This window comes from Cebus imitator, unplaced genomic scaffold (assembly GCF_001604975.1).
Source record: "Cebus imitator isolate Cc_AM_T3 unplaced genomic scaffold, Cebus_imitator-1.0 Scaffold83, whole genome shotgun sequence".
In the NCBI taxonomy this organism is placed as follows: Eukaryota; Metazoa; Chordata; class Mammalia; order Primates; family Cebidae; genus Cebus; species Cebus imitator.
In genome coordinates, this window is record NW_016107398.1 from 5,410,189 (window position 1) to 5,432,471 (window position 22,283).

Sequence of the window (22,283 nt, forward strand, 5' to 3'; positions counted from 1 at the left end):
AAAAAAAAAAAAAAAAAAAATATTTATTATGTGGCCTTTTACAGAAAAAGTTAGCTTATCCTGACCTAGATATTACAGCAGAGTTCTGTGGTGATAACTTCAACATTGTTAAGGATGTTTGCTTGACATATTGTCAGCCTAGAGGCTGTTGTTGGATTATCTTTTTTAAAATGAAATTTTGATGTTTGATTTCTTGTGATGTAATGTTCTATCAAAATATGGGTGTTTAAGTCCCATGCTCTGCTAGGGTTATTTTAAGAATCAAATTTTCATCACTCTATGCTTGACCTGTTTGTTGAAGGTCAGGTTGTTGGCAGACTAAATGGGACTTAAAGGTCCAGAATTGGTTCTTTTTTAAAAACCCTATTTGGCCCGACGCAGTGGCTCACGCCTATAATCCCAGCACTTTGGGAGCCTGAGACAGGTGGATCATCCAAGGTTAGAGTTTCAGACTAGCCTGGCCAACATGGTGAAACCCCGTGTCTACTAAAAATACAAAAATTAGCTGAGTGTGGTGGCAGGCACCTGTAATCCCACCTATTCAGGAGGCTGAAGCAAGGAGAATTGCTTGAACCTGGGAGGCAGAGGTTGCAGTGAGCCAAGATCGTGCTGTTACACTCCAACCTGAGCAACAGAGTGAGACTCCATTCCAAAAAAATGAATAAAAATTTAAAAGCCTATTTTCTGTGTTCTTCAATGACAAATTCTGAGATCACTTTTTATTTCCTGGGCTATTTTGGGGCTGGCCGTGTGTGCAGGGTGGTATTCTAGAAGGCACAGCATTGAGAGAGCAGAATTCAGGTCCCACTGTAACATTAGCAAGCTGTTTGACTGCAGGCAAGTCATTTTCCTGTTCAGGCTCCAGTTTTCCTTCATCTTTGAGATAAGGAGTGTTATCTAGATATCATCTAGATATCATCTAGATATCTTAGTGGCATCCAAAAACCTGTACTTTAATTTTTTAAAAATAGAAACATGTGCTGGCACTGACAGCCCAGTCACCTGATATTGAACATTTGAATGAAGTGAGCCTCAAGCTCCCACTTAGTGACATAGCTGTGAAGACGTTACAGAACATGAACCGGCAGTGGATTCGGGCCACGGCCACGGCACTGGAGCGCTGCAGGTTAGAGCATCCCTTCTCTAGCGTTGTTTCACTCAAGGTCAAATTAACGGCTTCAGCTTGGGAATGGCATTGTTAATATGGATGTGTTTTGTTTATTTAAACCTTTGTAGTGAGCTTCAGGGAATTGGATTGAATGAAAAGTTTCTTTATTGCTGTGAAAAGTGGACCCAACTTTTGGAGAAGATAGAGGAGGCACTCAAAGTGGATGTGGCTAACAGCCTTCCGGAGCTTCTGGAGCAGCAGAAAACCTATGAGGTAAATCCGTGTTCTCTGCCACCTTTAAACTGCTCACCTGGGGCAGGAGTCAGGAAAAGATAGCTTTAAATAAAACACAGGAAGTGTGCCTATCAGTCTTTAAATACAGAATGTATATCATTAAGCAAATTCAGTTGTCAATTGGTCATTTGTAAAATTCTTGTACCTTTCATTCATTTCAGCATTTACTGCTCCATTTTATTAGGAGCAGGACTCCTAGATTTTCTGTAGTACATGGAAGCTTCCAGTACAACTTTGCTCCTGCAAAATGCAAACATTATACCATTCTATCAAGAGCATAATAAAATACTTCAACTCATCTTTGCATTTTCACTCAGTAATTCTCTGTAGTATTAAAGCACCTGGTATAGTTAATAATTTCACAGGAGTTTCTCCATTGTTTATGCTGACATGTATTTGAAAATACTCGTGGTTATAGGCAGATCCTGCATTTTTTGTTCTTTTTGGAGACAGAGTCTTCCTCTGTTATCTAGGCTGGAGTGCAATGATGCAATCTCAGCTCACTGCAACTTCCACCTCCCAGGCTCAAGCAATTCTCATGCCTCAGCCTCCCAAACAGCTGGGACTACAGGCATGTGCCACTGCACCTGGCTAACTTTTGTACTTTTAGTAGAGATGGGTTTCACTTTGTTGGCCAGGCTAGTCTCAAACTTCTGACCTCAAGTGATCCGCTTGCCTCAGCCTCCCAAAATGCTGGCGTTACAAACGACACATTTCAAAAGTGTGCAGATTAGTTCACTGCAACTTTTTAATGTAACTGATTGAAGTCTGTATTGCTACATTAAGATCATCCAATTAAAATGAAATCACCCCTGCCAAAAAGCTGTGTGGCCTTGCATAAGTTATTGAGCCTCTTTATACCTTAGTTTCCTCCTCGACAAATGGATGTAATCATAGTGCTTTAGTCCTAAGGCTGAGAAATAAATGTAACAATGCATGTTTTACATAGTGCCTACCAAATTGTAAATGCCCAGCAAATGGGTATTAGATGTAATTATTATTAGACCTATTTGCTTTTAAGAATATGTTCATAGGTGATGTTGATGTGATAGTTGAACATTTTTTGCAGTAAGTTCAAATAATATGAAAATCAGTTATCCCTCATATCCTTTGTGAGCTTAGATTTTAATAAGAAATAGAGGTTCCCAGATTCATAAAGTGAATTTTGCTAGCTGATATTTTCTGTTTGGACTCATATGCAGATGTTAGAAGCTGAAGTTTCTATAAACCAGACAATTGCTGATTCCTATGTAACCCAGTCCTTACAACTCCTGGACTCAGCAGAAATAGAGAACAGGTGAGCTGTCTGGGGCTCATGAAGGTTGTGGGTGGATGGAATGTAATACACTCAGGCGGCGCAGGCTTTCTGCCATGTGAACCTTGACCACGTTGGTGCCCTGTGGCCATGTTCATTGACAGATCACCATAGGACCAGGCTTTTCAGTTTGTCTTGGGACTAGATCTTGCTGGGTGACCATAAAAACATATGTGACAGACACCTTTTCCCTGTGATAGGTGGATGGGGTTAGCAGCCCAGAAGCTTTGAAAAATGCCCACTTCGCAAGTATAGTTAACTAAGTTTGTACCCCAAATGATTCTTCTGTAGTATGTTTCCCTCTCTACCATCACCATGATGTTTTGTTACTTAAAAAATAATTTCCGGCCGAGCGTAGTGGCTCACGCCTGTAATCCAAGCACTTTGGAGGCCAAGGCGGGTGGATCACCTGAGGTCGGGTGTTCAAGACCAGCCTGACCAACATGGTGAAACCCCATCTTAAAAAAAATAATAATAATAAAATAATAATAATTTCCTTTTTTTTTTTTTTTTTTTAAGACAGGGTTTTACCATGTTGGTCAGGCTAGTCTTGAACTCCCGACCTCAGGTGATCCACCCACCTTGGCCTCCAAAGGGCTTGGATTACAGGTGTGAGCAACCGCGCCCGGCCATAATAATAATTTCTAAAAAATTAGTGTTCCTAGTGTTCCCAGTAGGTAGCTAAATCCTGTAAGTATGAAAAAAGAGCTTTCTCTCCATGTTACATATGTGGGCTTAGAGTCACTGGGCAGTGCCAGTCAGGCTGAGCAGAGCCGCTTCAACCAGTCTGCCAGCGCTGAGTGAGTCTGCTTATGCAGCTGGTACACATGGCAGACAGCCTGGAGGTAGCCCGACCACTTAAAGTACTTAAATACTTCTCTCAGTGTCCTAATAGGTGTGATTTTTCTTGCACATTACCACCCATACACCTTTGAATCTTCTTTCAGCATAACTAAGAAATATAAAGCCCATTCCTCCATAGCGCTGAAGTAGTAAATTCAAACCAGTTTCAGGGTGATAGCTAATTTCCATTTGATCTATACAGAAAAATATGACTTTCCCATAATAAATAGAAGGCCTTATTTCTCATGTGAAGAATATTATTTATCCAGAAAAGAACTGGTTGAGTAGTTGCAATAAAGCATGCTTTTTATTGCTACAACTATGTAAAGTACACTCAAGTAATCAATAATGTTACAAAGTACCTGCCTGTCCATCGGGTTCCCATTGATCCAGTTTCTAGTTTCCCCTTCTGCATTTAGCATAATGTGTATTAAAACAGCCTCAGTTAGTTTAAGGTTATGGTTAGCATGCATGCTGGCAAAATGCCAGGTTACATGCAGATAGCTTTTGCTAAACTCAGTCTGCATGCTGCCCTTCCCAAAACTTTAATCATGTTTACATTGAATAATACTCAGGCTTTTAGAAGTTGGGATTTTTTTCATGAAAATTGTACTTACAGTGAATCTGAGCTGCTATTACCCACTGATAGTTATTTTTTTCTACATGTTGATGTCAGGATTCTATAACCATTTGTTTTTCCCCAGACCTGAATTTATTTCAGAATTCTCAAAGCTGACAGATCGGTGGCACAATGCCGTCCAGGATGTTCGGCAGAGGAAGAGTGACATCGATGGGCTGGTGAGGCAGTGGCAGGATTTCACTACTTCTGTGGAGGACTTGCTCCGCTTCCTTACTGACACCAGCCACCTGCTATCTGCAGTGAAGGGCCAGGAGCACTTCAGCCTCTACCAAACCAGATGTCTGATCCATGAGCTGAAGGTAGTGCATGCATCGTAGCAGCGTGAGAACCACAGATGGTCGTTATTGCAAGATGCTCATTCACCTTTCATTTAATGTTTTTGATGACAAAGTGATCAAATGTGCTCTCTGCAGTGTGAGGCCAACAAGGTGCAGTCACCACACCCCACAGCCTGGTCCCTAACATTGTGGGGTTGGAAACCCAATATTACCCATTCATCCAGAAATAGTGGAAGCAGACATCCACTCTGTTGTCCAGGCTGGAGTGCCTGGTTCTCTTGGGCCATGAGAGGAGGCACGGAGTCGAGATGGGTGAATAAATGGGGGAAGTTTAGGGTGACAGACTCACACCACTAGATTCTAAAGCCATTGATGAATGCATAAATTGACCATTAGTGTGGCAATGTACAGTAGAATTGTTTACTCTTGAAGGAAAAATTCAATGGGTACGGAAAAAAAAAATAGAATAAATAAGACCTACTATTTAATCGCACAGTAGGGTGGCTATAATCAATAATAATTGTATATTTTAAAATAAAGAATGTAATTGGATTATTTGTAACTCAAAGGATAAATGCTTCAGGAGATGGATACTGCATTCTTCATAATGTGCTTATTTTATATTGCATGCCTGTATTAAAAAATCTCATGCACCCACAAACATTTTAAAAACTAATTTAAAAAAATAAAAATAAAGGACAAATACATTCAGGCGACAAAGCTTTTCAAAAGAAACTTGCTGGATGAGCACAGGATTAGAGTAGGCGACTGGAATATCCCGCGGAGCTGTAGAGCCACTCTTTACCTTAGAGAAGCCTGTCAACAAACACCACCCTCCTGCACTCCTGTGCAGCCCTCACTCATTATGCAATCATTGCATTTTAATTGGGTACCTGCTCTGTGTCAATCACTGTCCTAAGTGCTAAGCTTATTCTGTGGATGGAGAGAAGACCTTCACTCTTATAAGGGAAGACAAAGTAGTAAGTAAACCACAATAATTAATCAGATAAATTAATAAATATCAGATTGTAATAATATGACTTATGTAGATCATTAAAACAGGGCCAGTAGAGATGGGGATGTGTGGCTTCTTTAGATTGGGTTGTCTCTGGCCATGTGACATTTAACCTGGAACTGTATAAGAAGGAGCCAGCCATGCAAGATCTTAGGAAAGAGCGTTTCAGACAGAGGGAGAGGCTTACTCCAAGTCCCCAGGATGAGAACAAGCTCAGCACAGCAGAGGAACAGCATGAAGGCCAGTGTGGCTGGCACAGAGCTGGCAAGGCAGCAGTGGCAGGTGAACTAGAATGGCAGGTGGGGAGAAGCATTTTGCAGGCCAGTGTGGTAGCTGGATTACCTGGTCTGGCTGGAACCAGGGAGCCTTTGAAGTGTTTTGATGAGGGAGAGGGTAGTATCACACTGTTTGTTCGTTTTCTTTTTTTGAGATGGAGTCTCACTCTTATGCAGGCTGGAGTGCAGTGGTGCCATCTCGGCTCACTGCAACCTCTACCTCCCAGGTTCAAGCGATTCTCGTGTCTCAGCCTCCTGAATAGCTGGGATTACAGGTGTGCACCATCATGCCCAGCTGCTTTTTGTGTTTTTAGTAGAGACGGGTTTTCACCATGTTGGTCAGTCGTGTCTCGAACTCCTGAGCTCAGATGATCTGCCCGCCTTGGCCTCCCAAAGTGCTGGGATTACAGGCGTGAGCCACCATGCCCGGCCCCATATATTTTAAAGATTACTCTGGCTGCTCCTGATTGTAGGGGAGCTAGAGGAAAAGTGGGAATCCTAGCGTCTCATTTACCTATAGCTGCATCATGACACTCGTTACTCTGTCTTGTCGTTCTCGGGGGTGACTGGGGCTGGTGGTTCCTGCTTGGGGTCTCTCAGACAGTTGCAGTCAGATGGTGGCTGGGGCTGGTGTCATCTGAAGCTCACTCACATGACCGATGCTTAGGCTGGAGTGACTTGGGCAGCAAGGAGCTGGCACAGTGGGGCTCCTCTCCTTGGGCATCATTCTCTGTGGTCTTGCCATGTAGCGGCTTCTGGTGGCCAGACTTATATGGTACTGTACCCATGGTTTCAGAGATTCTTATCACAAGAACAAGCTGTATTGCCTTATAAACCCAGCCTCAGGAGTCACATACATCACTTCTGCCACGCTCTAATAATGAAGGCTGTCATATATGCCCACGTGAGTTTGTGAGGAGGGGACAGAGGGGCCACAGTTTGATGAGGATTGGTTCTAATCCCAACACTTTGAGAGGCTGCGGTGGGAAGATCCTTTGAGCCCAGTTCAACACCAGCCTGGACAACACAGTGAGACCCTTGTTTCTAAAAAAAAAAAAAATTAAAAATTAGCCGGTCATGGTGGCATGCACCTGTACTCCCAGCTGCTCAGGAGGCTGAGGCAGGAGGATCATACTTCAGCCCAGGAGGTTGAGGCTGGAGTGAGCCATGGTTGCACCACTGCACTCTAGCCTGGATAGCAGCAAGATACTGTCTTCAAAAAAAAAAAAAAAGTTATCTTTGGAATTTACTTGGAGGCAGTCATCTTGAAAGAGTCTGTTTGGGTGTGGTTACATCTGGGTTTCTGCAGTAAGATAATGAGGTAACAGGAAGGGAAAGAAAAAACAGTCACTCTCTGGGTCTTAGGGAGATAAAGGAACTTCTGTAGGAGACACAGGGTGGGGAGGGCAGAGAGACCCTGAGGCTTCTTCAGTTCAACACGTCAAAAACACCGTATTCTGGAGTGTCGGTTTCTGAGTCTGGTAAAGGAAAAGCTAGATGAAGGATGACTGTGGGTTGAGGCTCAAGCATCTTGGTGAATAGTGTGCTGCTGACCAAGTTAGCGAAGACTAAGGGAGCAGCAGCTCTTCTCCAAGCAGCTCGTTCGCGCAGCACGTTATGTAGGACAGACGCACGTGGAGTGCCTGCGGTCCAGTTCTGTTTCTCTTATTTGTGTGCTGCTCCTGAGGGTGCATTTCGCTTTCCTCCTTTGGATATGGGTGATCTATAGGCTTCTCAGAAATGGCTTTGTAAATTAGTGATGTTCTATTGAAGCTGATCAGCTCCCATTTTGGAAAATGCCCGCACTCTGTCACCCTCAAGAAATTTCAAGGTGAAGGAAATAATATTTACGTATTGTTTATTTACTTTTTTGTTTTAGACACAGATACTCGCTCTGTCTCCCTGGCTGGAGTGCAGCGGCGTGATCATAGGTCACTATGACCTCAAACTTCTGGACTCAACCAGTCCTCCCAACTCAGCTTCTGGAGAAGCTGGGACTACAGCAACTCACCACCATGCCCAGACAGGAAAACATTTTTAGAACAGACAAAAACTATTTAATTTTTTCCCCAAAACCAAATGCCTTTAGAAGTATGAATCAATTTTAAAGTTTTTACGTCATTTTTGTGTTACAAATACCTAGTTTCAGCCTCTTTAAAGAATGCCCATGTAGCCAGGTGTGGCGGTGAATCTCAAAAAACAAGGCCTCAGCTACTCTCTGCACACTGCCTGTGGGTGGCCCTGCTCTGCAGGAGCAGTCACAGAGCTGTAACACTGCCACTAAAAAATAGAAAACAATAAAAATAAACAAGACCTTTTCTTTTAAAATGTTTTTTCATTTTTTAAAAAATTTTTATTGTTTTGAGACAAAGTCTCACTCCATCACCCAGGCTGGAGTGCAGTGGCATGATCTTGGCTCACTGCAACCTCCACCTCTAGGTTCAAGTGATTCTTGTGACTCAGCTTCCCAATTAGCTGGAATTACAGGCATGCACCACCATCCCTGACTAAGTTTTGTATTTTTAGTAGAGATGGGGTTTCTCCATGTTGGCCAGGCTGGTCTCGAACTCCTGACCTCAATTGATCTGCCCATCTTGGACTCCCAAAGTGCTGGGATTACAGGCATGAGCCATCGCGCCAGGCCTAAAAAACTTGTTTTTGATTTTCAGAAAGCCGACATGATATTTGGATGGAATTTGTTGTTTTTGTTGTTGCTGTTTTTGTTTTTTTGAGACAAAGCCTCACTCAGCCGCCCAGGCTGGAGTGCAGTGGGGCATTCTCAACTCACTGCAACCTCCGCTTCTCAGGTTCAAGGAATTCTCCATCAGCCCCCCCACCCCCCACCCCGAGTAGCTGGAATTACAGGCATATGCCACCACATCCGGCTAATTTTTTTGTATTTTTAGTAGAGGCGGGGTTTCACCGTGTTGGCCAGGCTGGTCTCAAACTCCTGTCTGGTGATCCGCCCATCTCGACCTCCCAAAATGCTGGGATTACAGGCATGAGCCGCTGTGCACAGCCTCGGATGGAATTTTTTAAAGCTGTCCCTTTGGGCACACATTGATGTATGTGTTTATGTACCCATAATAAGCTTAAGAAATATATAATTTTTGTATTTTACCCTTTCTTGTATTCACTCTTTTTATATTTGTTTAGCATAATGTATGTATCCTGCTCTTGTGAGTTAGGAGTAAAGTGGCTTTGTCCCATGATCATGACCCAGTATTTGCTCTTGATTTCAGGTCTGATACCCCAGTCACTTTCTTTTTTTTTTTTGAGACAGAATCTTGCTCTGTTGCCAGGCTGGAGTGCAGTGGCTCAATCTCGGCTCGCTGCAACCTCCGCCTCGGTTCAAGCGATTCTTCTGCCTCAGCCTCCCAAGTAGCTGTGACTACAGGTCCAGTCACTTTCTTAATACTCTTAGATCCATTTACCTTGCAGACTTTTATTCTGTGATGTGTACTTTTTTATTTCTCTATGCTTGTGATCATTACACTAAGAATCTTATCTCGCCAATCTTTGGAAATTGTTTTAAGACCGCCTCACTTAGTACTATGCTTATCTACTCAATGTAAAACATTAGCTTTGGATGTGAGCATGGGTATGTCCATTCTGACCCAATTTGTCTAATTTATATCTAGTTTAACACTTAAGAAAAGCTCTGAAGGACATATACACAGATACACGTAATCACATTTTGAACACATCAAAAGCCTAAGCAAATTACTTTTTTTTTTCTTAGAATAAAAAAATTCATTTTCAAAGATGGCGAACCACCTATGCACTAACCTTGGAAGCTGGAGAAAAGTTACTGCTCACAACTAACCTGGAAACTAAAGAGTCTGTGGGTAGGAGAATCAGTCAACTTCAGGACAACTGGAATGACACACAGCCCCCACTGGCAGAGATGATTCAGCAGTTCCAGAGCACTGTAGAGGTAAACTCACCACTTACTTTTCCATTCATGATATTCAAATTCAGTACATAAATTTTCATTCGTGGTATAACAATGGAAATGATTTTAGGAAATTACAGTATCGTGAGTTTCTAACTCAAGCTGTAATCCCTAAGTCATGCCGGTTACTTAATGTGAAATGATAATATAGCAGTACAAGAGCTCGATGTTTAGTATTTAAATACTTAAGATTCTATTAAGATTCTTACTTTTATGAAACAGGAAACATATTCTTATTCAATGGAAGTTCAATACATAAAACTAATGTTCCGTGTACAACTTGTCCTTGGGCATAGTATATGAAAATAAACAGGTGGCCTGGCGTGGTGGCTCACACCTGTAATCCCAACACTTTGAGAGGCTGAGGCGGACAGATCATCTGAGGTTGGGAGTTCAAGACCAGCCTCAACAACATGGAGAAACCCCGTCTGTACTTTGAAAAATACAAAATCAGCTGGGCATGGTGGTGGGTACCTATAATCCCAGCTACTTGGGAGGCTGAGGCAGGACAATCGCATGAACCCAGGAGGCAGAGGTTGTGGTGAACCAAGGTTGCGCCATTCCACTGCAGCCTGGGCAACAGGAGTGAAACTTTGCCCCCACAGAAAAAAAAAAAAGAAAAGAAAAGAGACAGGAGTACATCATTTTTCTGCTATCATCAGAGAATGCACTTTTCCATATAAGTGAATTTTCCAAATAATTTATGATTATACGTTTAAGAACTACAGTGTTATATTTTGAGTCACTGTTAGAAAAATCATTATTGTTTGTTATACTAAGATACCAAGTTGTTCTCAAGGCCTCGAAATTGCTTAGAACCTATGGCCCTCCCTGAACTACTATGCTCTGAGTTCTGATACGGTTTTTATCATTTTTCTTTCTCTCCTGTTAATGTCAAGCTGCCTATTTTTACTTTTTCTTTCTCCAGGCTCACTTACTTTTTATAGCCCAATCCTCTCTCTAATCTGTTGTATGTGCCAAAACTAGATAACCAAGCTTATCAGACATATTTTTCTGAATTAAGAGTAAATATATACTGACTTAGAGCTTGAGAATTTCTCCTGTGAATAAAGTATCTGAATTTTATTTGGTACATGGACTGTACAGAATTCATTAACTAGCAAACATTTGTTAAGCATCTGCCATATTTGTAAAGCATAATACTAATTGCAAGTAACAGTCTGGTGGGAGAGATAAGAACTCAGAGTTTTGCTTTTCCCTTCGCTTTGTCATTGAGTTCCAGATAGTTGACATTGCTAGACAAGTGGCCTTCCCTTAAGTGAGGGGTTACTATAGACTTAGGCCAACCCAACCAAGTATGTTTAGGTATCAGCTGTACTGAAGAATAGAGTAGTGGTTCATTATAGGTTTGTATAGTTTCAGTAACTTCAGGAAAAGAGGTTTATCCTAATGAATCAAATATAAATACCCTACAGTTGAAAATGCAGGCAGCTTTTTCTCAACAATATAAAGTTTGAAGAAAAGAGATAGTGGACCCTTGACAAGGCTTTTAACCCCAGAACCACAGGCTAGTCCTTTTTCTCTGAGCTTTAGCTTTCCCATTTTAAATATGATAATACTTGTTTTAAATATGATAATACTTTTCCTATCTCCCAAGGTTATATAATTACAGCGAGTTAATGAAGTTGAAAATGCTTTGTAAAAAGGAAAGTGCTTTAAGCAGAAAGTGGTAGTCAGCACAGTGGTGAGAAATAGAAAGTGAAAAGGTCACTAAAGCCAATAGAAAGGAGAAGAGAGCCAGCAGAGGAGAGGGGTGACGGTAGACAAGAAGACAAGGAAAGTGGTTGAGTGCTTGTGCTCTGTGGCGCTATTATAGCATGTGCCAAAGACTGACACTGCTAACAGTTAATCTGTACAGCAGCCTTAGATGTGAACTTTTCCAAAATTAAAGTAGAAATCATATTGGCTAGATGACAGAATATGGGGAGGGAGGAAGAACTTTTTTTTATTTTTTTTATTTTAAGATAGTCTCACTCTGTCACTCAGATTGGAGTGCAGTGGCACAATCTCGGCTCACTGCAGCCTCTGCCTCCCGGGTTCAAGTGATTCTCCTGCCTCAGCCTCCCAAATAGCTGAGATTACAGGCAAGCACCACCACACCCAGCTAATTTTTGTATTTTTAGTAGAGATGGGGTTTTGCCATGTTGGCCAGGATGGTCTCGAACTTTTGAGCTTAGGTGATTCACCTTCCTTGGCCTCCCAAAGTGCTGGGATTATAGGCATGAGCCACCACACCCAGCCTAGAAGAACTATTTTCAAGTAAAGGCCAGCCAGATGCCTGAAATGAGCCACAGGTAAAGCTACAAGGAGTCTCAAGTCATATTGGTGTTCCTTCTGCTTTTGGAGACCATAGTCTGCTCAAGACAAGGAACTGGGTGTCTGTGTGATTTATAAAAAACAAACTTAACAGAAAGATTATGTGGATTAAATGAGCTATTCTATTTCCACCATTCATTCTAAAGAGCAAAGTACTTACCAGTTTTAATCTTGTTTTCAAATAGACCTGGGACCAGTGTGAAAAGAAAATCAAGGAGTTGAGAAGCAGGCTGCAAGTTTTAAAGGCACAAAGTGAAGATCCTCTTCCAGAGCTTCACGAGGACCTCCATAACGAAAAAGAGCTGATTAAGGTATTGAAATCCAGATAAGTGGCCAAGATAATCACTTAGCTGTTTTCTGAGTACTTTGAAGTGCTTCTTTGCCTATTTCTGTGTTGAAACTGAGTTTTCATTTTCAATCGGAAAATATTTTTCTGATTTGCTGTGTAACGTAACACTCTGGTCTCTTAAAGAATTAGAATTGATGCTTTTTATGATTGTTGTTTGAAGATGAGAAAGACTTTTGCAAAAACTCACTTCTTAGGATCTTAGGAGTTTTCTCCTTCAGGTCCTCTTTCTGTCTGCTTCTCCTCTGTAATGTAAGATGTGGCCTCTGAGATTCCTATAAAAGCTGTTACCTTATCAAATGTCCTTGTCTTTGAAATGAGAGTGAAGTATGACTAAAGAATTCATTTTTGAAAGCGAGTAGGTTGGGTTTTGCTTCAGTATAACATTTTTGTAAAACCATCCACACTATGTTCTGCCTGGTGAATACCACACTAGCAAATATTCCTGGATATTTTACACCTTTGCTGAAGACAAGGCAAACTTACGGATAGGAATTGGGGCCGGAAAAATCCCCAGGTCAGCAACTCTCTGCAACTTTGATGTTTAAAAGACATTGAGAGAGCCGGGCGCGGTGGCTCACGCCTGTAATCCCAGCACTTTGGGAGGCCGAGGCGGGTGGATCACGAGGTCAAGAGATCGAGACCATCCTGGTCAACATGGTGAAACCCCGTCTCTACTAAAACTACAAAAAATTAGCTGGGCATGGTGGCGCGTGCCTGTAATCCCAGCTACTCAGGAGGCTGAGGCAGGAGAATTGCCTGAACCCGGGAGGCGGAGGTTGCGGTGAGCCGAGATCGCGCCATTGCACTCCAGCCTGGGTAACATGAGTGAAACTCCGTCTCAAAAAAAAAAAAAAAAAGACATTGAGAGACTATTGGAATGGTCCTTTAATTTTTTTCTTTCTTCAGTGACTTTCAGGGATCAAATTGAAAAAATTAGGAAGAAATGAATAGTCTCATACTTCAAGTTGGACCAGAAACTAGTGTCTTTCTCCCTCTGTCATTTTCTTTGTTGTAAAAATATCTAATATGCTAAAAGGCATAATAAATAATGTGACAAGCTGGCATGACGCTATCACCCAGCTAAAAAAAAAAAAAAAAAAAAAAAAAATTACACACACAGTTCAAGTGTCCTGTATAACCCAACTTCTCAGACGTGTCGGCAACCCTGGATTTGATGTTCATCATTCCTACACATTTCCTAATAATTTTAATTAATACCTGTGTTTGTAGGTGTCAATGTTTTTGTTTGTTTGATTTTGAGGGACAGGTTCTGGTTCTGTCTTCAAGGCTAGAGTGCAGTGGTGCGATCTCAGGTCACCGCAACCTTTACTTTGCAAACTTTAAGCAATCTTCCTGTGTCAGCCTTCCGAGTAGCTGGGACTACAGACACACACCACCATGCCCAGCTAATTTTTGTATTTTTTGGAGAGATGGGGTTTTGCCATGTTTCTCAGATTGGTCTCAAACTCCTGTGCTCAAGCAATCCTCCTGCCTTGGCCTCCCAAAGTGCTAGAATTACAGGTGTTAGCCACCACGCCTAGCCTGCTGTCAATGAAATGTAGAATTGTTTTTTTGTTTTAAACTTTACATGGCTAGGCATGGTGGCTCACAGCTATAATCCCACACTTTGGGAGGCTGCAGCAGGAGGATCCCTTGAGTCCAGCAGTTTGAAGTAGCCCCAGCAGCAAAGCGAGACCCCATATGTACAAAGAAAAATTTTTTTAATTAGTTGGGTGTGGTGGCACGTTTTCCTGTGATCCCAGCTGCTGGGGAGGCCGAGGTGGGAGGATCCTTTAAGCCCAGTAGGTTGAGGATATAGTGAGTCATGAAGGCACCACTACACTTCACCCTGGGCGACAGAGTAAGACTGTCTCTAAAAAAAAAAATAAAATACTTAAATTTTAAAACTTTATGTAAGCAATACTATGTAGAGTGTACTTTTTTTTTTTTTTTTTTAATCTCCTGTTGCTCAGGCTGGAATACAATGGCGCCATCTCGGCTCACTGCAACCTCCGCCACCCGGGTTCAAGCAATTCTCATGGCTCAGCTTCCCAAGTAGCTGGGATTACAGGTGCAAGCTACCAGGCCTGGCTAATTTTTTTATTTTTAGTAGAGATAGGGTTTCGCCATGTTGGACAGGCTGGTCTTAAATGCCTGGCCTCAGGCAATCTGCCTGTGTTGGCCTCCCAAAGTGCTGGGATTACAGGCGTGAGCCACCATGCCCGGCCTACAATGTGATATTTTTCCCTCATTATGATTTGGAGTCATAGATGTTGGTACCTAGTGCACATTCATTCTCACTGCTATATAGTATGCATTATAGGAATATAGAACAACTTACATATCCCTTCTGTAGTCACTTGGTATCGTCAGATTTTTTTTAACTTTTGCTGTCCATCAGCTGTGAGTAAGATAGCATCTCTTCGTAGTTTGCTAGTCAGTTGCACTTTTTTTTTTCCATGTTTGCCCTTTTGTGAATTGCCTGTTTGTGCCTTTTACTGATTTTTTTCTGTTAGGCTATTCGTCTTTTTCTTACAGAGTTGAAGGAGCTGCTTATTTATTCCAAATATTCCTTCTCTATTGAGTGTATACATTGCAAATGTCTATTCACATCTGAAAGCCTGTTTTTCTACTTTTCCCTTGGTGTTGCTGGCTCAACAAAAGATGATAGTTTGTTATTTTAATGTAGATGAATTTGTCAGTATTTTCCTATATGATTTGTATTTTTGCTTCCTTTGCAAACTCTTCATACTAAAGTCATAAAAGACATGCTTACAGCTTCCTTGAAAAGTTTTCAGTTTTTGCTTTTTACATTCGCATCTTTATTGATTGAAGGAAGAATTGATTTTGGCATGTTTTAAGGCTTTGATTCGTTTTCTAAGTCTTGGTGCCTATTTATTGTCTAATGTCAAATATCAAATTTCCATATAGGCAGGTTTCACTTCTCAGTTCTCTACTCTGTTCATTGGTCTGTTTATCTCAGCTTTAATATCAAACTATCTTGATTACTGCACTTTGTTGTAACACATGTTTATTTCAGGTGTGATGTGTGCCCACACCTTGTCCTCTCACACTGGTTTGGATGTCCTTGGGTCTTTGATCTTCCATAACTTTGAGGAACAGCAGCTTTTTAAACCATGAAAAGTTCTGGTAAAAGTTTTAGTTGAATTGCATTGAATTTATAGATTAATTTGAGTGAAATTTTTTAGTATTTCTGCTCATGAATGTGGTATATATTTCCCTTTGGTCATATGTAGTTGTTTTCACTAATGGTTTATAATTTTCTTTATTCTTGTTATAATTTTATTTTCTTCTCTTCTCTTTTCGTTTCTTTTCTTTCTTTTTTTGAGATGGAGTTTTGTTCTTGTCACCCAGGCTGGAGTGCAATGGCACGATCTTGGCTCACTGCAACTTTTCCCTCCCTGGTTCAAGGGATTCTCCTGCCACAGCTTTCTGAGTAGCTGGGATTACAGGTGCCCACCGCCATGCCCAGCTAATTTTTGTATTTTTAGTAGAAACAGGGTTTCACCATATTGGCCAGGCTGGTCTTTTAACTCCTGACCTCAGGTGATCCACCCGCCTCGACCTCCCAAAGTGCTGGGATTACAGGCATGAGCCACCGCACCTGGCTTATTCTTGTTATCATTTTCTTCATCACAAAGATATATCTTTTGTTAGTTATTTCTTGGTTTGATATTTTTGAAGCTATTGAAAATACTGGCTTTTTCTAATTATATTTTATAACTGATTATTCCTGATGCCTAGAAATGCAGTTGGTCTTTGGGTCATTGCAGATTTATGTTTAACATCTTGCTAAACTCTTATGTTAATTCCAATAATCAGCTTATGTATTTTGGGTGTCTATGAGACTAACATCATCTGTCAATAATGACAAGGTTGTTTTTGTTTCTTTCTTCTTTTTCATATCTTTTTTTTTTTTTTTTTCGTATTTTTCCTACATGGGCCAATACCTCTAAAACATTTTTAAGCAGAAGTGTTAATAGCTGACTCTTTCATGTCATTCTTCATTTTAAAAGAAAATGATTCGAACATTTCACTATTAAGTGTGATATTTGCTGGTGGTGGGTCAGTTAGTGGCTTTATTAGGTTAACAGGATTTCTATCCCTAATTTTCAAAGTTTTTTATCATCCCTACCTCTTTAGACTTAGAGCAAGACTTTGGTAACAACAGAGAGAAAATTTGGAGTAGTGCTCTCAGCCGATACATAGTTTCCTTCCATAAGGTCTAGAAACCTGTGCAGAATGTGAAATGCAAACCTTGAGCAGCCATGATTTTCCTCAAGTATCATCTCTCAGTTTCCAGTGGGAGCTTTTCAGCTCTCACAGTCTCAGCATCCTGTTTATCAGCGGAAAAAATCAGGGAAAGGCAGAGAGCACTGAGTTCATTCAACCCATGACCATATTCCAGAAAGATCCCAAGTAACCCAAAGATTGTCCAGATCAGTGTGTTTCATCACTCATTCACCTGGGGGAGATATGCTAGCCACTTGACCAATTTGAGCTTCACTTTCCTCCTCATAAACTTATGTTCCTGGCTGGATATGGTAGCTCATGCCTGTAATCCCAGCACTTTGAGAGGCCAAAGCGGGCAGATAACCTGAGGTCAGCAGTTCAAGACCAGCCTGGCCAACATGGTGAAACCCCGTCTCTACTAAAAATACAAAAAATTAGCTGGGTGTGGGGGCGGGCGGCTGCAATCCCAGCTACTCAGGAGGCTGAGGCAGGAGAATCGCTTGAACCCGAGAGGAGGAGGTTGCAGTGAAGCAAGAATGCACCATTGCACTCTATGCTGTGCAACAAGAGTGGAACTGAGTCTCAAAAAGTAAATAAATAAAATAAATTTTAAAAAAATAGAAAAAAGATAAAAAATTATATTCCCACTACAGCCAAGTCGAGGAATGCAATTATTTCCTTACATATATGTTGTGTATATATAGTCTAACTTCACTATTATGAAAATTGCTACAGTGGACATCTGTGTTTCATTACACTTGTCCAAAGATTGAGTCCTTGGAACAATTTGGTTTTTAAATAATTTTTGTATAAATAATATAGTCACATGGTTCAAAATTCAGAAGGTGCAAAAGGCATCTGTGATAAATTTTTCTTTTATCAGTTCCTTTCCACAGAAACAGTTAGTGTTACAAGTTTGTTGTATGTTTTTCCAAAGACAGAATGCACATGTACAGGCCAAAGTTTATTTATATACCCATTCTTGTTTGGTACTCCTTTACCCAGATGGTAGTACAGAGAAATGGGACTTGATAGTTCTCCTGGTAGTTGAGTCCACAGGCAAGGCTTTAGTGCTGACCCGATACTGTAGAGAGTCCTTTTGTAGTCAAACAACTTGAAGTTTTACATCCTGTGTTACATAAAAAATTGGAAATTTTCAGGTATACTTTTTTTTTTTTTTTTTGGCAAAGTCTCACCTTGTCACTCAGGCTGGAGTACAATGGCGAATCTCAGCTCACTGCAACCTTTGCCTCCCAGGTTCAAGTGATTCTCCTGCCTCAGCCTCCCAAGTAGCTGGGATTACAGGCGTTCACCACCATGCCCAGCTAATTTTTTGTATCTTTAGTAGATACAGGATTTCATCATCATGTTGGCCAGGCTGATCTCGAACTCCTGACCTTATGATCCACCTGCCTCAGCCTCCCAAAGTGCTGGGATTACAGGTGTGAGACACCGCACCTGGCTTAGGTGGTCTTGTGATATAGGTAATTTATCTGGTTGAATGAAGATGATGAAAACTTATCTGACTTCTCTTATGACAGTTTGGCTGCAAATCTGGGGCAAAGATAGGCATGATTGTTGACATTTTTATACAAACTGTGATCATCACCTATAGTAAACTTGCACAAGAGACCTCATTCTATATATTGGTTGACTCCCTGCTTTTTTCATTTAGTGTTTATGAATGTTTTAAAGTTCTTGAGACATACATTTTGGTATCTGAAAACTTGCTGTCCATGAGCACCATGGCAGGTTCTGGGCACTGCGTCAGTGAGCAGTGCATCAGTGAGCACTGTTGTCATGGTGCCTGTCATGTGTGCAGCTAATAGTCCAGTCTACCCGAGAGCCTCACTGTATGCATAGGAACTGTGTGTGTGTATGTGTGTATATAACCGAACATGCTGAGTGTTAGAGGGGAAAGGGGCACGGCAATGAGAGTAAAATGACAGTCTCAACCTTATCCAGTGACTGCACACCTTCTGATTGTCAGTATTATAAGTATTCAGACCAAACTGATTGAAACCTGGCTGTGCATAACTTGGTGGCCGAGCCAGCACCTCTAAGCAGGGCGTTGGACAGGCTGAGCTTCCTGCCACGTGACTGGGAAACTCTGAAGCTCAGCAGTTTCCAGATTTCAAGCCCGTCAGTGGTACACCTCAGCTGGCAGGTGGTCCCCTTTATGTTATGTAGCTTTTCATAATGTTCCACTATGGAATCTGCCGTCACCTGCTTTACTGGAACCAATTATGAGACCAAAAGTAGGTAATAAAAATGTTAAATACCTAGTGATTTATCTTCTGAGAAAAGTGTTATTCCTCATTCTTCATGCAACCTTTAAAAAGAATTCTCTGGGCCATTTTATTAAACATAAATTCTTGCTGGTAAGTTATGAAATCATACCTGTGTAGCTTTTAGACCTGTAAAAATCAATCAGCATTAACACATTGTTAGGGCCCTTCAAACTTATCCCTGATTTTAGGCATAGTATCAGCAGGGCATGGTGGCTCACCCATGTCATCCCAGCGCTTCAGGGGGCTGAGGCAAGAGGGTCACTGGAGCTGGGGAGTTTGAGACCAGCCTGGGCAACATGATGAGACCTCCATCTTTACAAAAAAAATTTAAAAATTAGCTAAGTGTGATGGCGTGTGCCTATAGTCCCAGCTACTCTAGAGGCTGAGGTATGAGGATCACTTGAGCCCAAGAAGTCAGTCAAGGCTGCAGTAAGCCATGATCGTGCCACTGTACTCTAGCCTGGGCAACAGGGTGAGACTCTGTCTCTAAAAAAATAATAATAAAAATTTAAAAGGCATAGTATCTTATTTCAGATTTCAGTTGACAGATAGGACTGAAGACCCTTAAAATGTGCCAAGTTATGAAGAATTGTAAGCACAATGAAAACCTGGCGGACCCTTGAGTGTTTTTTTGGCTGTTTCCTTTTACCTTCCCTGCTGTGAAAGTAATTCTGTTGAGTAAATTGTAGATTTCAATTTGACAGATGCTTCTTTTTGTGTGTGTGAGACAGTCTCACTCTCCATCGCCCAGACTGGAGTGCAGTGACGTGCAATCTCAGGTCACTGCAACCTCTGCCTCTCAGGTTCAAGTAATTTTCTTGTCTTAGCCTTCCAAGTAGCTAGGATTACAGGTGTGCGCCACCACACCCAGCTAATTTTTGTATTTTTAGTAGAGGTGGGGTTTCATGTTGGCTAGGCTGGTCTCAAACTCCTGACCTCATGTGATCCGCCTACCTTGGGCTTCCAAAGTGCTGGGATTACAGGCATGAGCCACTGAGACTGCCAATGCTTCATTTTAAGATAGATGTTTCCATGGCCAGAAAATTATCTGCTAACTAATCTTTGCCAATTAGAAGCGTTTATTTTTTTCTTCCATTATACTCACTCATTCTTTTCAAAAGTTAACCAAAAATAATTCCTTTGGAACAGAAGTCGTTGCTGTTACATGATTGTCACAGTAGCAGCAATACATTTCTTAGGTTTTTGGTTTTTTTAATGGAAAATCACACTTTATATCTATCTGAAATGTAGTTTCAGGATTAAAAATTATGTGTGTGCGTATGTGTGTGCGTGTAAAGATTATTAGACTCCAAATACACTTTCCTCTAAATAAAGACCTGCATGACCTTAAAATAGAATAAATTCTATCAAAATCAGAGCTACCTGAGGAAATGAAAATAAAGGTGGAAGAGTTTTCCTTTGAGAAAAAGGTGGTGGAGTACCGGCCAACGAAGACTGCAGGCGCTCGCCTGGGGCTGTTTCCCATTCAGAAGGTCCCTCCCCCTTTCCTGGCCTCCCCTCCCCCAGAGCCTAATCAAAGGATTAGCCTACAGGTTTGGAAACAACAGCCGCTTGAGTTAAAGGCTTTTTACCCCCTTCTTGTGCTTAAATGCAGGAACTAGAAAAGTCTTTGGCTAGCTGGACTCAGAACTTGAAAGAACTTCAAACTATGAAGACGGACTTAACCCGGCACGTTCTCGTGGAAGACGTGATGGTTTTGAAGGAGCAAATAGAGCATTTGCACAAACAATGGGAGGACCTCTGCTTTAGGGTAAGTTAGTTCACTGCAGGGCACGGCTGCATGGGAGTGGACTGAAACGTCTCTGAAGGCCAGACAAAGTAGAAAGCAGCTTAATTTCATTGAACCGGAGGCCCTTTTCAGTGGGACCCCTGGCCCAGCTGCTGCTCCTTTGGAAGGCAGCAACATGGTTTAACAGATTTGGCCCTTTTGTTTCTCTAGCGCTACATGCTAGAACTTTGCACGCTTTTAATAAGCTTTTTAAAAAGTCACCTTAAGTGGAGACAAAAAATTGCAGTTCTGATCAGATGTGTAGACTGCTCTCTGGCTTGTGTAGGTACCAAGTCCTAATCAGTGTATCAGAAGCAGGACCCAGTGAAAAGGTCCTTTAGGAGTCTCTTCTGGGCCTAACAGCAGGAGTCTTCCTTAGTGCCCAGCAGGCATGGGAGCATTTCCTATGCGTACTCTGCATTCATATGCAATCTGATGTTTATTTCAAGTAGCTGGTTTGTAAAATTCTCTAAGAGAAATGACCAGCTGCTACGTTGTGTCTCAGTGGATTACTTCGACTTATTAAGAATGGGATTCTAGTAATAGAGTATTATATGGTATATGCTTGTGACAGGATCAAGATTGAATTAAGGGATTCAAATAGTCTTAAAGATCTTTGTTTTAAGAGCATGGAATTCTAATGAAAATAAATTCCTTAATCTCATTTGTGTGAATAATTAAGAGGTGTGTTTAAAAAGTTGAAATTCAGATACGTTGTCCTTCTTGATTTTAGTATTTTATATTCACAGTGTACCCTAATTTTAAATGTTCTTTTAGAACTTTTCAAATTTTATGTAAAAGGAAATGTTTAGAATATATGAAAAGTATTCTAAAAGTTAAGGTAGACCGGAAGACTGGAACCCAGATGTTCCTGATTGTTACTATTATGAAACCAATCAGTCAGAAGGACACTGTGCAAAATGCCAGCGGTTTTAAGAGCTAGAATAAACAGATGCCCTGAGGGATGGAAACACAACACTTGTTTTTCTAGGATAGTTTTTCAAGCCTTTTTAACACATTTGGCTGGGTAGGATATATAAGCATTAGTATTTCCTCCTCTGAAAAGAGCAGAGGTTTCTTTATAAACAGCAGGAAAATCTCAAGAGAATTCAACCTTGATTTCCTGGTCCATATACTGGGGTGTCAAAACTTTACCAAAAGAACTCTTAGCCACCCCCTTTTAACTCTAAGATTCTTGAAGATTCTTAAAACGTGGGAATACTTTTTTCCATCTAATAAGGATGATTTACATTACTTAAATTTATATTTAAGTGGTAAAATGGAAACCTTTAAGGAAGAGGACCCTTAGCTGATGTCGGTTTAGAGGTTACTTACACATAATGGGTATTGCGTATTTTGGGTCAGCCTGCTTTCTGCGGACCAGCTGCTGGTGATGTTTCCACGGTGTCCATCCAAAAGCCACAGTGCATAATGGGAAAGTGGGTTACATGAGTGATGTGCGTTGTTTTTGGTTTTGCTTTGTTTCGCAGCATAACACTAGCACATTTAAATGGATGTAGTTTTCCTGGTCCATTTGCAT

General features: G+C 41.2%; 1 protein-coding gene across 11 annotated transcripts in view; it reads left to right on the forward strand.

Moving 5' to 3' along the window:
* The window catches only part of SYNE2 (spectrin repeat containing nuclear envelope protein 2), a 405,273-nt gene that overhangs the window by 326,647 nt on the left and 56,343 nt on the right, over positions 1-22,283 (forward strand). For all 11 annotated transcript variants that reach the window (XM_017533965.2, XM_017533967.2, XM_017533970.2 and 8 more), the window contains 7 exons: positions 972-1,126; positions 1,237-1,381; positions 2,605-2,699; positions 4,265-4,499; positions 9,511-9,705; positions 12,246-12,371; positions 20,570-20,725. In XM_017533965.2, the coding sequence (XP_017389454.1) occupies positions 972-1,126; positions 1,237-1,381; positions 2,605-2,699; positions 4,265-4,499; positions 9,511-9,705; positions 12,246-12,371; positions 20,570-20,725 (1,107 nt within the window). The remainder of the gene's footprint in view (positions 1-971; positions 1,127-1,236; positions 1,382-2,604; positions 2,700-4,264; positions 4,500-9,510; positions 9,706-12,245; positions 12,372-20,569; positions 20,726-22,283) is intronic.